Source organism: Carlito syrichta, unplaced genomic scaffold (genome assembly GCF_000164805.1).
Source record: "Carlito syrichta isolate Samal-C Ts95f unplaced genomic scaffold, Tarsius_syrichta-2.0.1 Scaffold156020, whole genome shotgun sequence".
Classification (NCBI taxonomy): Eukaryota; Metazoa; Chordata; class Mammalia; order Primates; family Tarsiidae; genus Carlito; species Carlito syrichta.
The window spans coordinates 117761-138761 of NW_007100116.1; the positions used below are offsets into that span (position 1 = coordinate 117761).

The 21001-nt window shown below is 51.6% G+C and overlaps 1 protein-coding gene across 1 annotated transcript in view; it reads left to right on the plus strand.

Moving 5' to 3' along the window:
- The first annotated feature begins 8733 nt into the window (after nt 1–8733).
- The window catches only part of ACER1 (alkaline ceramidase 1), an 18711-nt gene continuing 6443 nt past the window's right edge, over nt 8734–21001 (plus strand). The window contains exon 1 of the mRNA XM_008051013.1: nt 8734–8826. Coding sequence (XP_008049204.1) covers nt 8734–8826 — 93 coding nt within the window. The remainder of the gene's footprint in view (nt 8827–21001) is intronic.

Here is a 21001-nt window from a genome sequence, read left to right on the forward strand (position 1 = left end):
CCTCTCTCTCTCTTCTCTCTCTCTCTCTCTCTCTCTCTCTCTCTCTCTCTCTCTCTCTCTCTCTCTCTCTCTCTCTCTTTCTTTCTTGTAGTCTTACTCTGTCACCCACGCTGGAGTGCAGTGTCATGCTCACAGCCACCGCAGCCTTGACCTGCTGGGCTTAGGTGATCCTTCCACCTCAGCCTTCCAAGCAGTTGAAACTACAAGTGCATGCCACCACACCCAGCTAATTTTTTTATTTATTGTAGAGATGAGGGCTTATCAAGTTGCCCAGGCTGGTCTCAAACCCCTGGACTCGGGCAATCCTCTCACCTCCACCTCCCAAAGTGCTGGGATTACAGGCATAAGCCTCTGCGCCCAGCTGAGCAGCTGTTTTCAGTTACGAAGCCCACGAAGAACAAAGTTCAAACAAACATTTCTGACGAGCACCTTGAGAACTCACTAAGCACTGCAACCACTTCCATCGGACCAAACATGGATAGATTTGTTTTATAAAAACAAGGGTCAAATCTCCCACATTTTATACTGTTCTCATTTTTCCTGAACTTTATAATAAAAAAATTTTAAGTCTTATTATGCGTATACACTAACTATATCATATAATTTATGTGCAGTCCAAGAGAATTCCTCTTTACTTCATGTGGCCCAGGGAAGCCAAAAGGTTGGAGACCCCTGATCTAACTCATTACTGGGTAGAATAGCTCAATTGTGAGAACAAGAAAATACCACAAATCTCAGTGTCTTAAGAGTCAAAGTAGAATCTCACATAAACCAAGTCCTTTGAGTGTGCAACCCTTCTGGGAAGCCTCTGTGCCCAGTGGGAATTTCGTACTTCAGACTCTTTCCAACTTGGGACACCACCACTCCCAAAGTGCTGGGATGACAGGTGTGAGTCACCACGCCCAACCTAGCTCCACTCTCCCTGAGATTCAGGTCCCCAAGCCATCCCCGCCCTGGCTCCATGCTTATTTCCAAACCTGCCCTATACCTGTATCCATCGCCAAGTCCCCTCCCATCCTCAGCCCTCATTCTGTCTCCTCCTCACCCCAATTCCAGCCCCACCTCCTCCATTATCTCCGCGGTCAACCCTGTCTCTAACCACATTCCCAATCCCAAACAAGTCTCCAACCCCTCTTATACTCCAATCCACCTCAATCCTATTTCCCCTTTCCATTCCCACATCCCACCCAGCCCCAGTTCCAACCCTGTCTCTGGCCTCCACTCTCAACCCTACAAGACAAGAGGGACCCACAAACCCCTGGAATTTATTTTGAAGATATTGTGTATCGATTCTCACATGTTTAAACTTCAGTCACCTTCCAAGTCCTCTACATCGGGTGCCATACACCTATTGAGATGCTTTTTCCACTGCTCGAAACTGAACCCGTCCAATTCGACGCCTTTGAGAGCTTCTGCCGTTTGCTGTTTCATGTCTTCCACATCAGCAAAACATTTTCATCTGAGGAGGCAAAAAAAATGTTGCTTGGGGTGAGATCAGGTGAATGAGGTGAGGGGACACGAGAGTCATGTCATTTTTGGCCAAAACCTTCTGAATACTCAGCATGCTGCGGGCAGGTGCACTCTTAAATCATCTAGTATGAAATGGGCAAACACATTGAAAGAATCTCCAAAAAAAAAAAAAAAAAATTATCTGAAGCCAAAGGCAGCCTCTCACGACAACACTAGCTGATCCATGGAGGCCGATGGGTTCCTAGAACACATCCCTAGCGGGGGTCCTTCAAAAGATAATTATTTTTTTTTTGCCCCCCCTGGTATACACATCCTCATCCTAATCCCTCAGGTCCAACTCATCCCCAGCTTATGTCACTCCCGTCCCCAGCTCCCGCCCCTGTGGGAGAGAGATTCCTGCTGCCCTCAAATGGTCACATCCCGATGACTGAAGCTCGCGAAGATGTCACTTCACGTGGCAAAAGAGACTTCGCAAGTGTGACTGAGTGAAGGACCCTGAGCTGGGAGATATCCCGGTGACCTGGGGGCCCAGTGTCCTCACACTGTCCATCTAGGAGGAGGCGGGAGGCTAGGCTCAGAGTTGGAAGGAGACAGGAAGATGCCACGTGGCTGGCTCTGAGGATGGAGAGGCTCAGAGCCAAGGGGTGCCAGCCCCTCTGGACCAGGAAAAGGGCAGGGCATTGACTTCTCCCCTCCCCTCTCCTTCCCTTTTCCTCTCCTCCTATCCACCCACCTCCTTCTCCAAATCGGGCTACACCTCATTCCACAAAACAGGACTCATGCTTCTGAAGACAGGTACTCCCTCCAGGCCTTCCAGAGGGTACCACCCCTGATGACACCTTAGCCCGTGGGACCCACTTCGGACTCCTGACCTCCAGCCCTGAGAGAAAATACCCCAGTGTCATGAGCCTCTGGGTTTGTGACTCTTTGTGTTTTTTTTTGAGTTGGAGTCTCACTTGGTCACCCAGACTGGAGTGCAGTGGCTGCTCCTGGCCACCGCAGCCTCGAACTGCTGGGCTCCCACGATCCTTCCACATCAGCCTTCTGAGTAGCCGGAATTACAGGCGCGTGCTACCACGCCCGGCTGATTTTTTGATTTTATTGTAGAGACGAGGTCTCGCTGCCCGGGCGGGTCTCGAACCCGCGGGCTCAGGCAATCCACTCACCTCAGCCTCCCAAAGGCGCGGGATGACAGGCTGAGCCACCGAGCCCGGCTGTGACTCTTTGTTACAGTAGCAGCAGGGAGTTCATACACCTGCCCACCCGCCCCAGGCTCTGGTCCCCCAAGCCACTCCCTGGCACCCTGTCCCCCCACCCTGCCCACCCCGCTGCCACCTGTCCTGCTGTTCTGTCCTCTCTGTCAGCCCCGTGGTTTCCCAAGCTCCTAGGCCGCGGTGGGCGTGGGCGCCTGACCTTGCCCAGCTTCCTGCTGCACAATCTTCCGCCAAGATTGGGGAGAGCTGGATCCCACGGCTGTGCCCCGCCCTAGGTGTGGGTGGAAGGGGCCTAGGAGAAGCCCAAGGTCAACCCACAGGGAGGGGTCCGGTGCCCTGCTGGGGCTGGGCTGGCAGTGGTGGCCATGTTTGCTCTCTTGGTCCTCCTTGGGGGAGGGGAGGGTCCTGGAGGCCAGGGCTGTGGCTAAACCATGTGGATGTTGGGAGTGTGCTGCCCTAAAGGAGCGGGTGTCAGGTCAAGCTTTATCAGGCTCTGGGGACATCCTCCCTCATCTCCAAGCAAGGCATTCTTTCCACCTCTCCCAAAGGTAGGACCGCCCTCTGGGTACCTGGCAGAGTGGAACCATGGATGCAATTGGCACCGTGGAGATAATAAGAACAACAGTGGCATTAGCCTCTTAGGGATTTTTTTTTCAATCAGTGTGTCACTCAGTCAATCAGACTGGAGTGCAGTGTCACTATCTCAGTCACTACAGCCTCCACCTGCTGGCCTCATGTAATCCTCCCAACTCAGCCACCCGAGTAGCTGGGACTATAGGCGCACACCATCACACCCAGCTAATTTGTTGATTTTTGAAGAGTTGAGGTCTTGCTATGTTGCCCAGGCTGGTCTTGAACTCCTGGGCTCAGGTGATCCTTCCACCTCGGCCTCCCAAAGTGCTGGGACTGCAGGCATGAGCCTTCACACCTGGCACTGGGATTTTTTTTTTTAAGAGTTGAGAGCCGGCTGTGGTGGCCGGGAGTGGCCACTGCACTCCAGTCTGGGCGACAGAGTGAGACTCCGACTCAAAAAATAAATAAATAAATAAAAAATAAGCCGGGCTCAGTGGCTCAGCCTGTAATCCCAGCACTTTGGGAAGCTGAGGTGAGAGGACTGCCTGAGCCCGCGGGTTCGAGACCCGCCTGGGCAGCGAGACCTCATCTCTACAATAAATCAAAAAATTAGCCGGGCATGGTAGCGCGCGCCTGTAGTTCCAGCTACCTGAAAGGCTGAGGTGGAAGGATCGCCGGAGCCCAGCAAGTCGAGGCTGCGGTGGCCGGGAGCAGCCACCACACTCCAGCCTGGGTGACAGAGTGAGACTCCAACTCAAAAATAAATAAATAAATAAAAAGAGTTGAGAGTCTTGCTATGTTGCCCAGGCTGGTCTTGATCTCCTGAGCTAAAGGGATCCTCCCTTCTCAGCCTCCCAAGTAGTTGGGATGACAGGTGCCTCCCTGCCTGGTCCAGTCTATTTTCATCCATGGAGCCCTTGGCATTGACCTTAATAGTTCCTAAGTTTTTGACCTTCACGGCCATCCTCACTGTTTTCTTGCACTGACCTCACTCCCAACCTAAGTTCTCGTTTGTGTAAGACAGTTTGTCAAGTAAGCCCCGCCTTTAAAAATCTACATAAATTGCTTCTTTAAATTGTGGCAAAATATACATGACACAAAATGTATCATCTTAACCATTTTTAAGTGGCATGAAGCACACTCACGTGGGTGTGCAGCCATCACCACCATCTCCGGAATTTTTTCCTCTTCCCAAAGGGAAACTCTGTCCTCATGAAACACTCACTTCCTGTCCCCTCCCCAGGCCCCGGCACCCACCAGGGTCCTTTCAGTCTCTGGATCTGACAACTCTAGGGACCTCCTAGAAATGACATCTTACAGGATTTGCCCTTTTGCGTCTGGGTCTCACTAAGTGTGACGTCCTCAAGGTCCATCCGTGTTGTAGCCTGTGACAAAATCTCTTTCCTTTTGAAAGCTGAATAATATTCCATTGCATGGCCAGGTGCAGTGGCTCACACCTGTAATCCCCAGCATTTTTGGAGGCAGAGGTGAGAGGATTGCCCGAGCCTGGGGGTCTGAGACCAGCCTGGGCAACTTGGCAAGACCGCATCTCTATAATAATTCATAATAAATCAAAATATCAGCTGGGCATGGTGGTGCACACCTGTAGTTCCAGCTACTTGGGAGGTTGAGACGGAAGGATCACTTGAGTCCTGCAGGTCAAGGCTGCGGTGACTGTGAGCATGCCAGTGCACTCCAGCCTGGGCCCCTGAGTGAGACTCCGACTCAAAAAAAAAAAAAAATTCCATTGTACAAATGGACCTCATGTGTTGATTAAAAACCCAAATCAAGCGCTTTAAAAAAACTTCCAATCTTGCAATAATTATAGATTTGCAGAAAGTTGCACTCACAGTACAGAGGAGTCCCAGGCACCCTTTACCCAGTTTATATAACGAAACAATTTTACAACCAGGAAGTTGACATCAGCATGATTTATAGACCCAAGTCATATTTCAACAGCTTCTTCATGCATCTGTGTGTATGTCTAGGCAATATTATCACATGTGCAGATTTGTGTAACTGCCACCACAATGACAAAGCTTAGATAAATTTATTTTATCCAGTGCATGGTGGCTCACACCTGTTATCCCTCCACTTTGGGAGGCTGAGACAAGAGGATCGCTTGAGCCCAGGAGATCGAGACCAGCCTGGGTAACATAATGAGACCCTGTATCTATAAAACAGTAACAAATTAGCTGATCATGGTGACTCATGCCTCTAGTCCCAGCTATTTGGGAGGCTGAGGTGGAAGGATTACCTCAAGAGTCCAGGAATTCAGCAATCCACTTACCTCGGCCTCCCAAAGTGCTAGGATTACAGGCTGAGCCACCGAGTCTGGACTTTTTTATTTTTTTATTTTTTTTAAGTGACAGGGTCTTTCTCTGTCTCCCAGGCTGGAATGCAGTGGTGCAATCATAGCTCACTGCAGCCTCCAACTCCTGGCCTCGAGCCATCTTCCTGCCTCAGCCTCTCAAGTGGCTGGGACTAAAGGAATGTGCCACCACATTCAGCTACTTTTTACAAAGTTTTTCCTAGAGGCGAGGTCTTGCTATGTTGCCCAGGATGTTCTCAAACTCTTGGCCTCAAGCAATCCTCCCTCCTTGGCCTTCCAAAGTGCTGGGATTCCAGGCATGAGCTACTGTGTCTGGTTGGTTCAGTGATTTCGAAGGCAGGTCCACATGTCAACAAAATGTATCTTCCGAGGGAAACACTGTGTCAGTGCATTAAATCGTGGTGACAGTCCTGAGAGAGCAGGACCATTATTATGAGGAAATCAAGGCTTAGAGAGTTGACTTGGCTTGTCCTACCTTCTAATCACGTGGCCTAAGATAAATCCTTTAACTTCTGCAGGCTCAGTTTCCTTGCTAGTAACCTGGCGATAACAATGGTTCTTCTTTCTTCGGGCTGTTAAGAATGTTAAATGAGATAATACTGAACGCCGAGCACTTAGAAGAGAGCCTGGGCCAGGCTCGGTGGCTCAGTCTGTCAGCCCAGCACTTTGGGAGGCCGAGGCGAGAGGATTGCCTGAGCCCACGTGGGTTTCCAGACCACCAGTCTGGCCAACTTGGTGAGAACTCGTCTCTACAATAAATCAAAAAACTATCTGGGCATGGTAGTGTGTGTCTGTAGTTCCAGCTACTTGTGAGGCTGAGGCAGAAGGATCCCTTAAACCCAACAAGTCAAGGCTGCGGTGGCCATGAGTGTGCCACTGCACTCCAGCCTGGGTGACAAGAGTGAGACTTCAACTCAAAAAAAAAAAAAAAAAAAAAGAAAGAAAAGAAAAGAGCATGGCTCTAATACACAGTAAAAATGTGCCATTATTATTATTATTATTCTCACATGGTTGTCTTAAAGTTCAAGTTCAACTTCAAGAAGCAAATCAATTCCCTTTTATTGAGACTCTACTCTGGGCCAGTGAGCTCAGCCGTTGGCCAGCTGTGTCTCTGTGTGTCTTTGCAACCACCGGATCTATCATCATCCTCTCCACACAGCAGGTGAGCACACCAAGGATCAGAGAGGTGCATTCACCTGACCAAGGTCACATAGCATAGGAAGTAGAGAATTCAAACCCAAGCTTATCTGATTCAGAGTTTTGCACAGGAAACCGGGACCGGGAACCCCAGACCTGGAACACCACAGGGTTCCTCTCCTCTTAGGGGCTTTGAAAGTGGCTTCTGGTGGCCGATGGGACATTCTGAGCATATGAGGTCTTGACCATCCAGGAGAAATAGCTTCAATCCGGCTCAACTTTCCATAGCACAGACGAGAGGGTGGAGGTCCCCAGAGGGGAAGCAAAGAGGCTGGGTTCCAGAGTCAGGTACCCCAGGGGTGCTGAGCTGAGCCCACTGGGTGGGCGTGCGGCTGCTGCTTGACATGGGCACTGGAGTATAGAGCCAGCCTGGAGTCTCTCCGTGCACCCTCTGGAATAACTTTGCTTTCCGTGCCTCACGTCTAAAATGGGACAAGTGCTAGTACTCATCTTGGTGGACTCTACATTATTATTATTATTTTTTAGACAGGGGATCTCACTCTGTCACGCAGGCTGGAGTGCAGGGGTATAATCATAGGTCACTGAAGCCTCGACCTCCTAGGCTCAAGCGATCCTCCCACCTCAGCCTCCTGAGTAGCTGGGACTCCAGGTGTGCGCTACCATGCCCGGCTCATTTTTGTGTTGTTTTGCTTTGTTGCCCAGGCTTATTATTATTATTACATCACTATTCTCAAAACAGTCCTCTGGCCGGGCTCGGTGGCTCAGCCTGTAATCCCGTGCTTTGGGAGGGTGATGTGAGTGGATTGCCTGAGGCTGTGGGTTCGAGACCCGCCTGGGCAGCTTGGTGAGACCTCATCTCTACAATAAATCAAAAAATTAGCTGGGTGTGGTAGCGTACGCCTGTAGTTTCAGCTACTTGGAAGGTTGAGGTGGAAGGATCGTCTGAGCCCAGCAGGTCAAGGCTACGGTGGCTGTGAGCATGCCACTGCCCTCCAGCCCGGGTGACAGAGTGAGACTCTGACTCCAAAAATAAAGAATAAAAATAAAAATAAATAAATAAATAAAAACAGCCCCCCCCCCCATGATAATTCCCGCACTTTGGGAGGCTGAGGTGTGAGAACCACTTGAAGTCAGGAGTTTGAGACCAGTCTGGGCAACACAGTGAGACCTTGTCTCTACAAAACAAAACAAAACAAAACAAAAACAAACTTTTTTTTCAAATTTGCCAAGCCGAGGGCGGGGGGTTCACACACTGTCATCCCAGCACTTTGGGAGGCTGCGGGGAGATGATTGCCCGAGCCCGGGGTTTGAGACCAGCTGGGGCAACTCGGCAAGACCTCACCTCTACAATAAATTTTTAAAAATTAGCTGGGCGTGGTGGTGCCCGCCTGCGGTTCCAGCTACTTGGAAGGCTGAGGCAGAAGGATCGCCTGAGCCCCCAGCGGGTGGGGGCTGCAGTGGCCGTGAGCGTGCCACCGCACTCCAGCCTGGGCCACAGAGTGAGACTCCAGCTCAAAAAACAAAAAACAAAAAAGGATGAGCAGGGCGTGCTGGGGGTGCGAGCCTGTGGTCCCAGCTCCTGGGGAGGATGGCCTGAGCCCTGGAGGCCGAGGCTGCCGCCAGCCGGGCCGTGCCACCGCACCCCAGCCTGGGCGACCGAGTGAAACCCTGTCTCTAGAATAAATAAACACACATGGACACTTGGGCCACCAGCTCCACCTCCCCGCGCTCACCCCCACGGAGCCGGGACAGGTGAGGCCTCCTCTCCGCCCACCCCCGCCTGGCCCGGTCGGTGCCAGCCCCAGGCTCGTGCCCAGGGCGGTCGCCCCGGCACAGCCAGGGCTGCCCTGGTGCAACCGGGGAGCGGCCCAGCAGGTTTTTCCTCCCCGCGGTGCCCTCCCCGCCTCCCCGCCCGCCCGGCCCTCCGCGGCTGGCTCGCTCGCTCGCTCCTCTCCGCCGGGCGCAGCCAGCGGGCGCGGCGACAGGATGCCCAGCATCCTGGCCTACCAGAGCTCCGAAGTGGACTGGTGCGAGAGCAACTTCCAGCACTCGCAGCTGGTGGCCGAGTTCTTCAACACGGTGAGCGCGGGCGGGCGCGGGCGCCTCTCCGCGCGCGGGTTCGAAGCCCGGCCGCCCCTCCCGCGGACCCGCCGCGGCGGGAGTCTCGCTGGAGCGGCTCGCGGGTCCGAGCCTCAGTCTCCCCGTCTGCGCGTCTTTACGCGGCGCCGGGCTCGGGGGTGGGTTTTGGAATCCACCCGCGGGCCGGGCAAAGCGCCGATCTCTGTCCTCCCTGGGTGGCGGACACCGAGGCGACTTCGGGCGCCCCGGGGAGGTGGTGCAGTCGCGGGGGACGGCAGAGGAGGTCTCGGAACTCCTGGAGTGGGCGCAATCGGGGCGGGCTTCCGGGAAGCGGTGTCTGTCTTGTTCTCAGCTGCGCCCCCAGCCCAGGATGACCAAGTCATCCCGGTCTCCTCAGGACTATCTTGGTTTCTGCGCTTCAAGTTCCACCGCCCCGAAAATCCCCAGTTCTGGGCTTACCAGGATGGTGGTCACCCTTCCCCAGGCCGGGTTACAGCGCTGCATAAGAAGTGCTCCAAGCCGGGCTCGGTGGCTCAGCCTGTAATCCCGCGCCTTTGGGAGGTTGAGGTGAGTGGATTGCCTGAGCCTGCGGGTTCGAGACCCGCCTGGGCAACTTGGTGAGCCCTCCTCTCTACAATAAATCAAAAATCAGCCGGGCGTGGTAGCGCGCGCCTGGAGTTCTGGCTACTCGGAAGGCTGAGGCGGAAGGATCGCCGGAGCCCAGCAGGTCGAGGCTGCGGTGGCCGGGGGCGGCCACTGCCCTCCAGTCTGGGTGACCGAGTGAGACTCCAACTCAAAAAAAAAAAAGAAGTGCTCCAAAATCGAGAGTGTGGGTTGGGGACGGTGACGCCTTCCTATAATCCCAGCACATTGCGGGGCTGAGGCAGGAGGCTCCCTTGAGATTAGGAGTTCAAGACCTGCCTGGGCAACATAGTGAGACCCTATCTCAAAAAAAAAAAAAAAAAAAAAAAATTTAAAAATGAGCCAGGTGTGCTGACACATACCTGCAGTTCCAGCTACTCGGGAGGCTGAGGAGGGAGGATCACTTGAGCCCACGAGGTCGAGGCTGTGGTGAGCTGTGAACTTATTCCTGCACTCCAGCCTGGACAACAGAGTGAGGTTCTGTCTCTAAATTTGAAAAAAAATTATAAATGAATAAGTGACAATGGCGTTTAACCAAAGCCAGAAGGATGCAGGTGGCCAAAGATACTGTCCCCGCACGGGTCACTGGGGACACAGCAGTGAAGGAGCAGGGTTGTTTGCTTCCCAGGGGCTTCTGGGACGGCAGATGATCCAGTTCTGTGCTCTACGTACAGCCGGTGCTCAGCAGGCGGTGAGCGGGGTGATCATAGGAATAGTGGCTTTTATTTTGTGCTTGCTGTGTGCCAGGCATGGCGCTAGACACTTCACATGAAGAATCTCATCTCATCTTCACAAGGACATGGGGAGTTAGAGGTGGTGCTGGTCATCTAGCATCATTCCGTCTTCCAGGTGAGGACACAGGCATTCAGGGAGTTTGAAGGACTTGTCCAGGGTCACCCTGGTAGTTAGAGACAGGATTTTTTTTCTTTTTGGAGTCGGGGTCTCACTCTGTTGCCCAGTCTGAAATGCAGTGATACGATCAGGGCTCGTTTGCAGCCTCGAACTCCTGGGCTCAGGCGATCCACTTACCTGGGCTGGGACTACAGGCTCACACCACCAGGCCTGGCTTTTTTTTTTTTTTTTTTGAGACAGAGTTTCACTCTGTCACCCAGCCTGGAGTGCCATGGCATGCTCATGGCCAACCCAGCGTCGACCTGCTGGGCTCCGGCAATCCTTCCACCTCAGCTTTCCAAGGAGCTGGAACTACAGGTGTGCGCTACCATGCCCGGCTAATTTTTTGATTGATTGTAGAGACGGGGTCTTGCCAAGTTACCCGGGCTGGTCGCCAAGTTGCCCTGAGCTCTGGCGATCCCCTCACCTCGGTCTCCCAGAGTGCTGGGATGACAGGCTGAGCCACCAACCCCAGCCCCTACCTGGCTAATTTTTAAAACTTTTTCGTAGAGTCCAGGTCTCGCTATGTTACCTAGGCTGATTTTCAACTCTTGGGCTCAAGCAGTCCTCCAGGTTCAGCCCCTCAAAGTGCTGGAATGACAGACATGATCCACTGGGCCTGGCCAGAGACATGATTTAAGCTTGGAGAGTCCAGGAGACTTTTTTGGGGGAGGTGGGTGGCAGGCTGGGTCCTAGGATGCCTGGGTCGCTCTGACTCTTGTTACCTTTGACCTTGTAGCTTTCCATAGCTGAGAGGTGGGAGGGTGGGACCAGGACTCCTCATAATCTCAAGGGTTCTTGCTGACAGTTTCTGGGCCACTCGTAACATGGGAAAGGGCTGAATGCCCATCCCCTGAGGCTAAGAAGAGGGGTAAGTTTTCTAGAGCCTTCTCTCTGGATTGCCTAGCAACTGCTACTGGTCAGTCTTCTCTGTTCAGCCCAGGTGGGCACCCAGAGGTGTGGCATAGGGGCTCTTGCCTGTAATCCCAGCATTTTGGGTGTGGTGGTTCATGCCTGTAATCCTAGCACTTTGGGAGGCCAAGGCAGGAGGATTGCTTGAGGCCAGGAGTTCAAGACTAGCCCGGGAAACATAGCAAGACTCCGCCTCTTAAAATATATACATAGGACTGTGTGTGGTGGCTCATGCCTGTAATCCCAGCACTTTGGGAAGCCAAGGCAGGAGGATCACTTGAGCCCAGGAGTTCAAGACCAGCCTGGGCAACATAGACTTCATCTCTAAAAAAAAAAAAAAAGTTTTAAAAAATGAGCCAGGCATGGGAGTGCAAACCTGTAGTCCCAGCTACTTGGGAGGCTGAGGCAGGAGGATCACCTGAGCCTAGGAGGTTGAGGCTGCGGTGAGCTGTGATCGTGCCACTACACTCCAGCCTGGTCTCTAAAAATAAAAATAAAAATAAAAGACACCAAGAAGGGGCTGACTCAGGTGGGAGCTGGCACAACCCAGGTGTATGATTTTTTGATTGATTGTAGAGATGAGGTCTCGTGCCCAGGCGGGTCTCGAACCCGCGGGCTCAGGCAATCCACTCACCTCAGCCTCCCAAAGGCATGGGATGACAGGCTGAGCCACCGAGCCCAGCTCATTTCTAGATTTTATCAGACAGAAAGAAAAGTTTCACAAAACAAGACTGACTTTTCCTGGTGCCAAAGCTCTTGGCCATTTTCTATTCTGAGTCAGAGTTGAGTGAGAAAGGGTTTCCTCAAGGCTTTCTCCTCCAAAACACTGCTCAGTAACTCAAACACGTCACCACAGCCATTTAATCTTATAGCTCAGAGAGTGGGGTAGGGTGGCACGCTTTTTCTGCACAGGGCTAGCTAGCAAATATTTTTGGGCCGGGCGCAGTGGCTCACGCCTGTCATCCCAACACTTTGAGAGACGGAGGCGAGAGGACTGCCTGAGCCCAGGGGTTCAAGACCAGCCTGGGCAAGTTGGCGAGACCTCTTCTCTACAATAAATCAAAACATTAGCCGGGCAGGGTGGTGCACACGTGTTGGTCCAGCTACTTGGGAGGTTGAGGTGGAAGGATCGCCTGAGCCCAGCAGGTCGAGGCTGTGGTGGCCGTGAGTATGCCACTGCACTCCAACCTGGATGACAGAGACCTCGACTCAAAAAAAAAAAAAAAAGAAAAGAAAAACTTGTCTTTATGGGTCAGGTGAACTCTTTGGCAACTACTTAACTCTGTCATTATAGCTGGAAAGTCACCATAGATATGTCAATAAACGGGTACAGCTGTGTGCCAATAAAACTTTGTTTTTATGGGCACTGAGATGTACATTTCATATAATTTTCACATGATGGAAAATGATATTCCTTTAATTTTTTTCAACCACTAAAAAATGTGGAATGGGAGTGGTGGCTCATGCGTGTAATCCCAGGGATTTGGGAGGCTGAGGTGGGAGGATTGCATGAGGCCAGGAGTTCGAGGCAAGCCTCGGCAACATAGTGGGTGAGACCTTGTCTCTACAATTAAAAAAAAGAAAAAAGAAAAAAAGTGAAAGCATCATTCTTCACGTGTGGGTGGTGGGCTGAACTTGAACCGTGGGCTGTGGTTGGTCAATTTCTGATGTACTTAAGTAGCAAAAAATCACCAAATAGAAAACAGCAAGTTCGCTTTTTTTTTTTCCCTTTCAAATCAGGAACTAAAAATGAGTGTATTTCTAGTGAACATGGGCTTACTCACGTATTGTCTCTTCCTGTGTGTAATTTGACAACTTGGGTTGAGAGGTGAATTAACAAATGAGCCTGCCTCACCCCCAACCTAGACATGGCACCTCTAGGAATTTTTATCAAAGAGATAATTCCAGTAGACAACAAGACTTATGTATAAACTCATCTCTGAGTCATTTGCAATTGCAATAAAGAAACGGATAAATAAAATGGAATCTGCAGCCAGGTGTGGTGGCTCACACCTGTCATCCCAGCACTTTGGGAGGCCAAGGAGGGAGGATTGCTTGAGTCCAGGAGTTCAAAACCAGCCAGGGCAACATAGCAAGATCCCATCTCCACAAAAAAAAAATTAAAAAAATTAGCTGGGTGTGGTGCTCTGAGGCTGTCATCCGAGGACTTTGGGAGACCAAGGCAGGAGGATTGCTTGAGCCCAGGAGTTCGAGACCAGCCTGGGAATCATAGTATGACCTTGTCTCTATTATTAAAAAAGAAAAAAAGAAAAGAAAAAATTAGCTGGGCATGGTGGCGCTTGCCTGTAGTCCCTGCTACTCAGGAGGCTGAGGCAGAAGGATAGCCTGAGCCCAGGAGGCTGAGGCTGCAGTGAGCCGTGATCATGCCACTATACTCCAGCCTGGGCTACAGAGTGAGACTCCAACTCAAAACAAATAAACAAATAAATAAAATAGAATCAGCAACGTTGTTAACCATGTGTGTGGGACTGAATATAATCTGATAAAATACTATGCAGCGATGTAAAAGCATACTTTTGACCTAGGGATGTATATATGAAACACAAAATGAAGCAGAAAATTAACAAAAATCTGTGAATATCCATTTCATCGTTATCCATTTCACGCCAGAACTTACGGTTGGAAGACACTTCTCTGAAGGAGAATTTTTTTCCTTCCTTCTTGCTCTGCTTGCAAAACTCTGAATCTGGAGTTGAGGACGTGGAGTCCAGGCGTTCATGGTCAAGGTCCTAGAAGAAGAAAACACCGAAGGACTCAGCCTGGGTGTTGGGTGGCTTTATGGAAAAGGGCATTCAGAAGTCAGGTGGGTTTTGAGAGATGGATAGGAGTTCGCCAAATGGAAAGGTTCAGGAAAGGAGAGCAGAAGAGGAGAAGATATATTGGGTCCTGGAATTCCTTCTAAGAATTACTTTTACAAGAGGAGCTGGTTGGATTGGGAGAGAAAACAGTACGTTCCTGTGCCTAGCATGTGAGGAGAGAGGAAGACGGACACGTTTTGCAGGCTGGTGTGGGATGCTTGAACTGTATCCTGTGTCCTTGGATGGAGTCGTTCATTCTTTCAGCCAAAATGCCGTAAGCCAACCCATGTTGGGTGATCCTGGGGTCCCCGAGAGGCTCAGCATTTCCAGGTTGGGGGGAGGGGTCCGGAATTAGGAAGAGATTCCTCCAGCCCATGGCTGGCTTCAAGCAGAGGGAGAAACACGTGCCGGAATTGGGATGTCACGGGTAGGACTTGAGGCCTCTGCTTGCTGAGTGGAAGTCAGCAATGGACACCACAGCCTTCTTTTTATTTTGTGAGTCGGGGTCTCACTCTGTGTCCAGGCTGGAGGGCAGTGGCACGATCACGGCTCACGGCAGGCTTGACCTCCTGGGCTCAGGCGACCCTCCCGCCTCAGCCTCCTGAGTATGTGGGACCACAGGTATGTGCCACCACACTTGGCTAAGTTTTTGTTTTTGATTTTGTAGCGATGAGGTCTTGCTATGCTGCCCGGGCTGGTCTCAAACTCCTAGGCTCAAGCCATCCTCCCTTCTCGGCCTCCCATATTCGGTTTTCACATGTCCTAGAGAGGGAGTTCATGCCTTAAGGCTTTGGGACAAAGAAACTAGCATATGCAAGCATCTTGAGGAAGGACAGTTGGGAAACTGCTAGTGGCTCAAAGTCAGAGCCCAAGCTGATGTAAGGGAGAGGCTGAAGGGTGAGAAAAAGGACCAGAGAGGTTTCCAGGGCCTGAATCAGGAATACCAGGCCGAGCGAGGACCGCGTGCTCTATCCTGAGGGCACTGGGGAGCCACAGATGGAATTCGAGCAGAGGAGGGTCATGATGTGAGGTCAGCTGGGGTGTCTGGTTGCATTTTGCAGCTGGAAGAGCTGGGAAGGGTCACCCAACAGGAGCAGAGGTCAGGGGTGTGGAAGGAGCTGGTTCGAGAAGGGCAGGGGAGAGAGGTCAAGGTGTGGGCTGTCTTAGCTTGCACCGGCTTGCTTTGGCTTGGTGACCTTCTCTGGGTGCCTGGCAATTTAGGAGAGTTTCAAGGGGTGCAGGCAGAAGTTTCAAGGCCCCCCAGCTCCCAGAGGCCTCTGCGATGCTGAATTTTCAACCTGGAGCCAGGGATGGTGGCTCACACCTGTAACCCCAGCTCTTTGGAGGCCGAGGCAGGAGGATTGCTTGAGTTCAGGAGTTTGAGACTAGCCCGCGCAACCTAGTAAGACCTTATTCCTACCAGAAAAAAATTTTTTTCTTAATCAATATTTTTTATTTTGATATTGTGGGGTACGGTTAAGGGTTAGGTATACAAATATGTTTCGTTCAGGCACCCTTGTAGATAAGGGGTGTCTCCCCGTCCCCAGACAGATATTGACTACCGTTAATCCCACCTCCCTTCCCCAAAAATTTTTTAAAACATGAGTCAAGCATGGTGGCGCACACCTGATAATCCTAGCTACTTGGGAGGCTGAGGCAGGAGGATCACTTGAGCCCAGAAGTTGGAGGCCACAGTGAGCCATGATCGTGCCACTGTGCTCCAGCCTGGGCCAGAGAGTGAGACTCTAAGAACACAACAAAAGCAGAAATAAGGCTTCGAGGCCCTGCATCCTACCTTCTCTGGAAAACACCTTCTCAGATACTGTGTTAGGGAACAAAGGAACGGCACACTGGCACGGGGAACAGCAAAGCAAAGGCACAGAGGCAGGCATGCATAGGAAGACAAGCTCAGAGTGGGGAGGCTGTGGCGGGTGGAGGCTGCCTCCAGCTGTCTCCAGCACTCTCCTCACCTCCTCTTAGGAGCCTCCTAGCTGCAGCGGGCCTTTGCCATGGGGTTCCAGCTGCAGCTCTACCCTGAATGCTGTGTGATCCAGGGGGAGACCCGTCCCTCTCTGAGCCCCTGGCTGCATGCAACCGGCAGGTCTCGTGAGTTCTAATCCTGCCACACCTCCCTCTTCTGCCTTCTTCCTGGTTACCATCTATTAACTCCCGGGAACAGGACCAGTGGGGGAAGGGCAGGGAGACACTTCTCTGAAGAAGAATCTTTTGCTTCCTTGCCGCTCTGCTTGCCAGGAGCTGGGTCTGGGGTTGAGGACACAGCGTCCAGGCACTCATGGTCAGGGTTACAGAAGAAGAAAACACCAAAGGACTCAGCCCAGGCCTTGAGAGGTTTCATGGAAAAGGGCACCTTGGAGTTGGGTTTTGAGAGAGAAATAGGAGTTTGCCAAGTGGGGTAGGAGAGAAGCAGGGGGAAAAGATGGACTCAGTTCTGGAAGTTAAAGAGAAGTTGGTGCGTATTTCTGCTACGTGTTTTCTGCTTTATCTGTATCCTTAGATCAAAAGCACGTTTTTAAATAACTGCATAGAATTTTTACCAGAATATATTCCGCCCCACACACACAGATGACAGTATTACAGCTTCCATTTTATTTCTTTTCTTTTTCTTTCATTTTTCTCTTCCTTCCTTCCTTCCTTCCTTCCTTCCTTCCTTCCTTCCTTCCTTCCTTCCTTCCTTCCTTCCTTCCTGCCAAGACAGGATCTTGCTCTGTTGCCCAGGCTGGAGGGCAGTGGCACAATCACAGCTTACTGCAGCCTCGACCTCCTGGGTTCAGGTGATCCTTCCACTTCTGTCCTCCGAGTAGCTGAGACGACAAGCATGCGCCACCACACCTGGCTAATTTTTTGATGTTTTTTTTTTTTTTTGAGTTGGAGTGTTGTCCAGGCTGGAGTGCAGTGGTGTGCTCACAACTACGATAGCCTCGACCAGCTGGGCTCAGGCCATCCTTCCACCTCAGCCTTCCAAGTAGCTGGGACGACAGGCACACACCTCCAAACCTGGCTAATTTTTGGATGGCTTTTTGTTGTTGTTGTTTGCTTTTTGTAGGGACAAGATTTTGCGAAGTGGCCTCAAACTCCGGGACTACAGTAATTCTCTTGCTTCAGCCTCCCAAAGTGCTGGGATGACAGGCACAAGCCATCGTGCCTGGCAAATTTCACTTCTTTATGTATCGCAAAGACAAATGACTCAAGTTTGTGACTTTCCCCCCCCTTTTTCTTTTTGTATAGGGGAGACAGAGTCTCACTTTATTGTCCAGGCTGGTCTCAAACTCCTGGGCTCAAGCAATCCTCCCGCCTTGGCCTCCCAAAGCACTGGGATTACAAGCATGAGCCAACGCACCTGTCCTTGTATATAAATCTGCTTTGATCCTTTTAGTCAGCAAATATTTACTGAGTACCAATCCACAAAGAGGAACGGGGGAAGCTGCTGACTCCTAGGACCATGAAGAGGGTGAATGCCTACTGAGCAACCCAGATGTCCACTAACAATGACTGGATCACTCAACGTGACCCATCCATGATGTGGAGTATTATTCAGCCTCAAAGAGGAAGGAGATTCTGGCTGGACGTGGTGGCTCATGCCTGTCATCCCAGCAATTTGGGAGGCCAAGGTGGGAGAATCACTTGAGCCCAGGCGTTGAAGACCAGCCTGGGCAACGTGGTTGTTTCTACAGAAAAAAAAAAAAAAATATGAGCTGGGTGTGGTGGTGTGTACCTGTAGTCCCAGCTACTTGGGAGGCCAAGGTAGGAGGATTGCCTGAGCCCAGAAGGTCAAGGCTGCAGTGAACCGTGATCATGCCATTGCACTCCCAGGCCACAGAGTGAAACCTTAGCAACAGCAACAAAAAAAGAGTAAATTTTAGAGTATGTGATTTTTGCCTCAATTTTAAAAAATTGATTACACTGCAGCTATTATTATTATTAGAAGTAAACACATCACCATGAGATGGGAAAGTGGCAGTCATGATTTTATTTGACATTTATTCATTTTATTGAATAATTAGCATTTACTGAAATCCTCATAAGGATCCTATGAAGTTGGTACTTTTGTGCTACTCATTTTACAGATGGAGAAATAAAGGCTCAGAGAAGTTGGGTTCTGTCCCAAGGTCACACACCATGCAAATTACAAGCACGGGGAAATTACAAATCCCTGAAAAGTCTGGTCTCAGAGTCTCTTACATAACCACAGCACTGCCGAGTCACTTAATTACTGGGTAATTAACAATTAATTATATGTCTTTTTTTTTTTTTAAGAGACAGAATCTTGCTCTGTGGCCTAGGGTGGAGTGCAGTGGCACCGTCACAGCTCCCTGCAGCCTCAAACTCCAGGGCTCAAGCTATCCTCCCACCTCAGCCTCCTGAGTCCTGGGACTGCAGCTGCACCATTATGCCCAGCTAGCTTTTTTGTTTATTTTATTTCTTATTTTTTACTTTTTATTGAGCTGAAATCTCACTCTGTGGCCCAGGATGGACTGCAGTGGCATGCTCACGGCCACCCCAGCATCAACCCACTGGGCTCTGGCGATCCTTCTGCCTCAGGCTTCCAAGTAGCTGGAACTACAGGCACGCGCTACCACGCCTGGCTCATTTTTGATTTATTGTAGAGACGAGATCTCTCTAAGTTGCCCGGGCTGGTCTCAAACCCACAGGCTCAGGCAATCCACTCGCCTCTGACTCCCAAAGTGCTGGGATGACAGGCTGAGCCACCGAGCCCGGCTGTTTATTTTTAAGGAATAGGGTCTCACTAGGGTGCCCAGGCTGGTCTTGAACTCCTTGGCTGGAGTGATCCTCCCACCTCAGCTTCCCAGAGTGCTGGGATTACAGGTGTGAGCCACCACGCCTGGCAATTATGTGCATCTTAATTCATGCACATAAGTCTTGTCCTGTGGCTGGCATGCACTCCATGCCTCCAATCCAGCACAGACGCTAGCGGGCATGTGTTGAGTGGATATGGACGTGGGTTCCCAATGGGTAGGGGAAGTCAGTTTGAGTGGAGGAAGTCTAAGCTTTGCCCTTGAGGAGAAGGAATGAGAGGTGCCTGGACTTCTTTTGTTTTTTGAGTCGGAGTCTCACTCCGTCGCCCAGGCTGGAGTGCAGTGGTACACTCACGGCCACCACAGCCTCGACTTGCCAGACTCAGGTCATCCTTCCTCTTCAGCCTTCCAAGTAGCTGGAACTACAGGCACCCATCCCCACACCCAGCTAATTTTTTGATTTATTGAAGAGACAAGGTTTTGCCAAGTTGCCCAGGCTGGTCTCGAACCCCTGGGCTCAGGCAATCCTCTGGCCTCCACCTCCCAAAGTGCTGGGATGACAGGTGTGAGCCACTGCGCCCAATCTGGACGTGCTTGTTGACTCAATGGATTCAACACATTTCTCTGAGCACCTGCTGCGGGGAGGGGGACGGGCATGTGCGAGGTGCTAAGGACAGTCAGGGATCAAACAGTTGTGTCCCATCCTCAGGGATGTCCTGGTCCGGTGGGGGAGGCAGAGTCGGTTCTCAAGGTGAGCAGTGAGCACATGGAATCCCAACGTTGCTCTGCGGAGCCCTCTGCAGAGGGATGGGTGGGTGGGGGTTGCAGTTTCAGACTGGGGTGGCTGGGCCAGTGAGAGGGGGGACCCCACGGCCTTCCTGAGTCTGGAGGCCAACTCAGGTCAAGTTCCCTCCCTCCTCCCTCCCTGTCTTCCCTCTTTCCTTCCCTTTTCTCCCCACACTGAGATATTCATCCAGCCCCCTCCCTGTTGGCCTCACATTCTGCTGGATCCTGGTGACGAAACAGCCGACAATTCCAGAAGAGCAACACCCCAGTACAAGCAGAGTCGCAGCCCAGGTGCCAGGCAGCATATCCACTCTGCACGCATCCTTTCCCGCATGCATTTACTGGACACCTACTGTGTGCCAGGCACCGCTGTTCTGGACATGGAGTGGGGTCGGTTTCAACTGCACAGACAAAACTCCCTGGCCTGTGGCGCTTCACTCTCAGCCTCGTTGCAGCAACTGGAGACAGGAAAGGGAAACTGAGGCATAGAATGTCCCCCCCGATGTACTGACTGGAAACTCCCTGACTTTGTTTTCAGGTCCTTGGGCCCATAGTAGGCACTCAAGACATGGTTGTTGAACAGATGAATGGGTGAATGAATGAATAAAGAGAGGTGAAGTCACCTACCGGATCCTGGAATAAGTGAATGAATGAAGAGAGGTAAAGTGCCTGCTGGAGCCAGGAATGAATGAATGAATGAATGAATGGAGGTGAAGTCACCAGCTGTAGCCGAGAGTGAATGAATGATGAGTGGAGATGAAGTCCCCTACTGGAGCCAGGAATGAATGAACGAATGAATGGAGCTGAAGTTGCCAGCTGGAGCCAGGAATGAATGAATGAATGGAGGTGCCATGGCCAGCTGGAGTCTGGAATGAATGAATGAATGAAGGTGGAGTTGCCAGCTGGAGCCAGAAATGAATGAATGAACGGAGCTGACAGCCAGCTGGAGTCAGGAATGAATGAATGAAGGGAAGTGGCCTCACCTGCTGCAGCCGAGACCCAGAGAGCCCGGCTCACGCGTGTCCAGAGCCCAGGGCTGGGCGCTCTGACTGGACGCCAGACAGGTGTCTCCCACTCCGCAGGACCTGGTGGCACCAGAGCTGGGAAACATGGGGACCCAGCCCAGGGGCAGGGAGGGCGGCTGGGCCAGGGTAACCAGTCGGGGCGTGAGTCACCCCCTCCACCCATGGCTGTGTCCTCCTCTCAGGGGCACCGGGGACAGCTCCTGCCCGGGTTCCGCTGGCCTCCAGCTCGGTGTGACTCTACCAATAACAGGCCTGTTGTTATCACCTCCCTCAACAATAACAATGGCAGCTGCAGCCCCTGCTACTCTTTTTTTTTTTTTTTTTT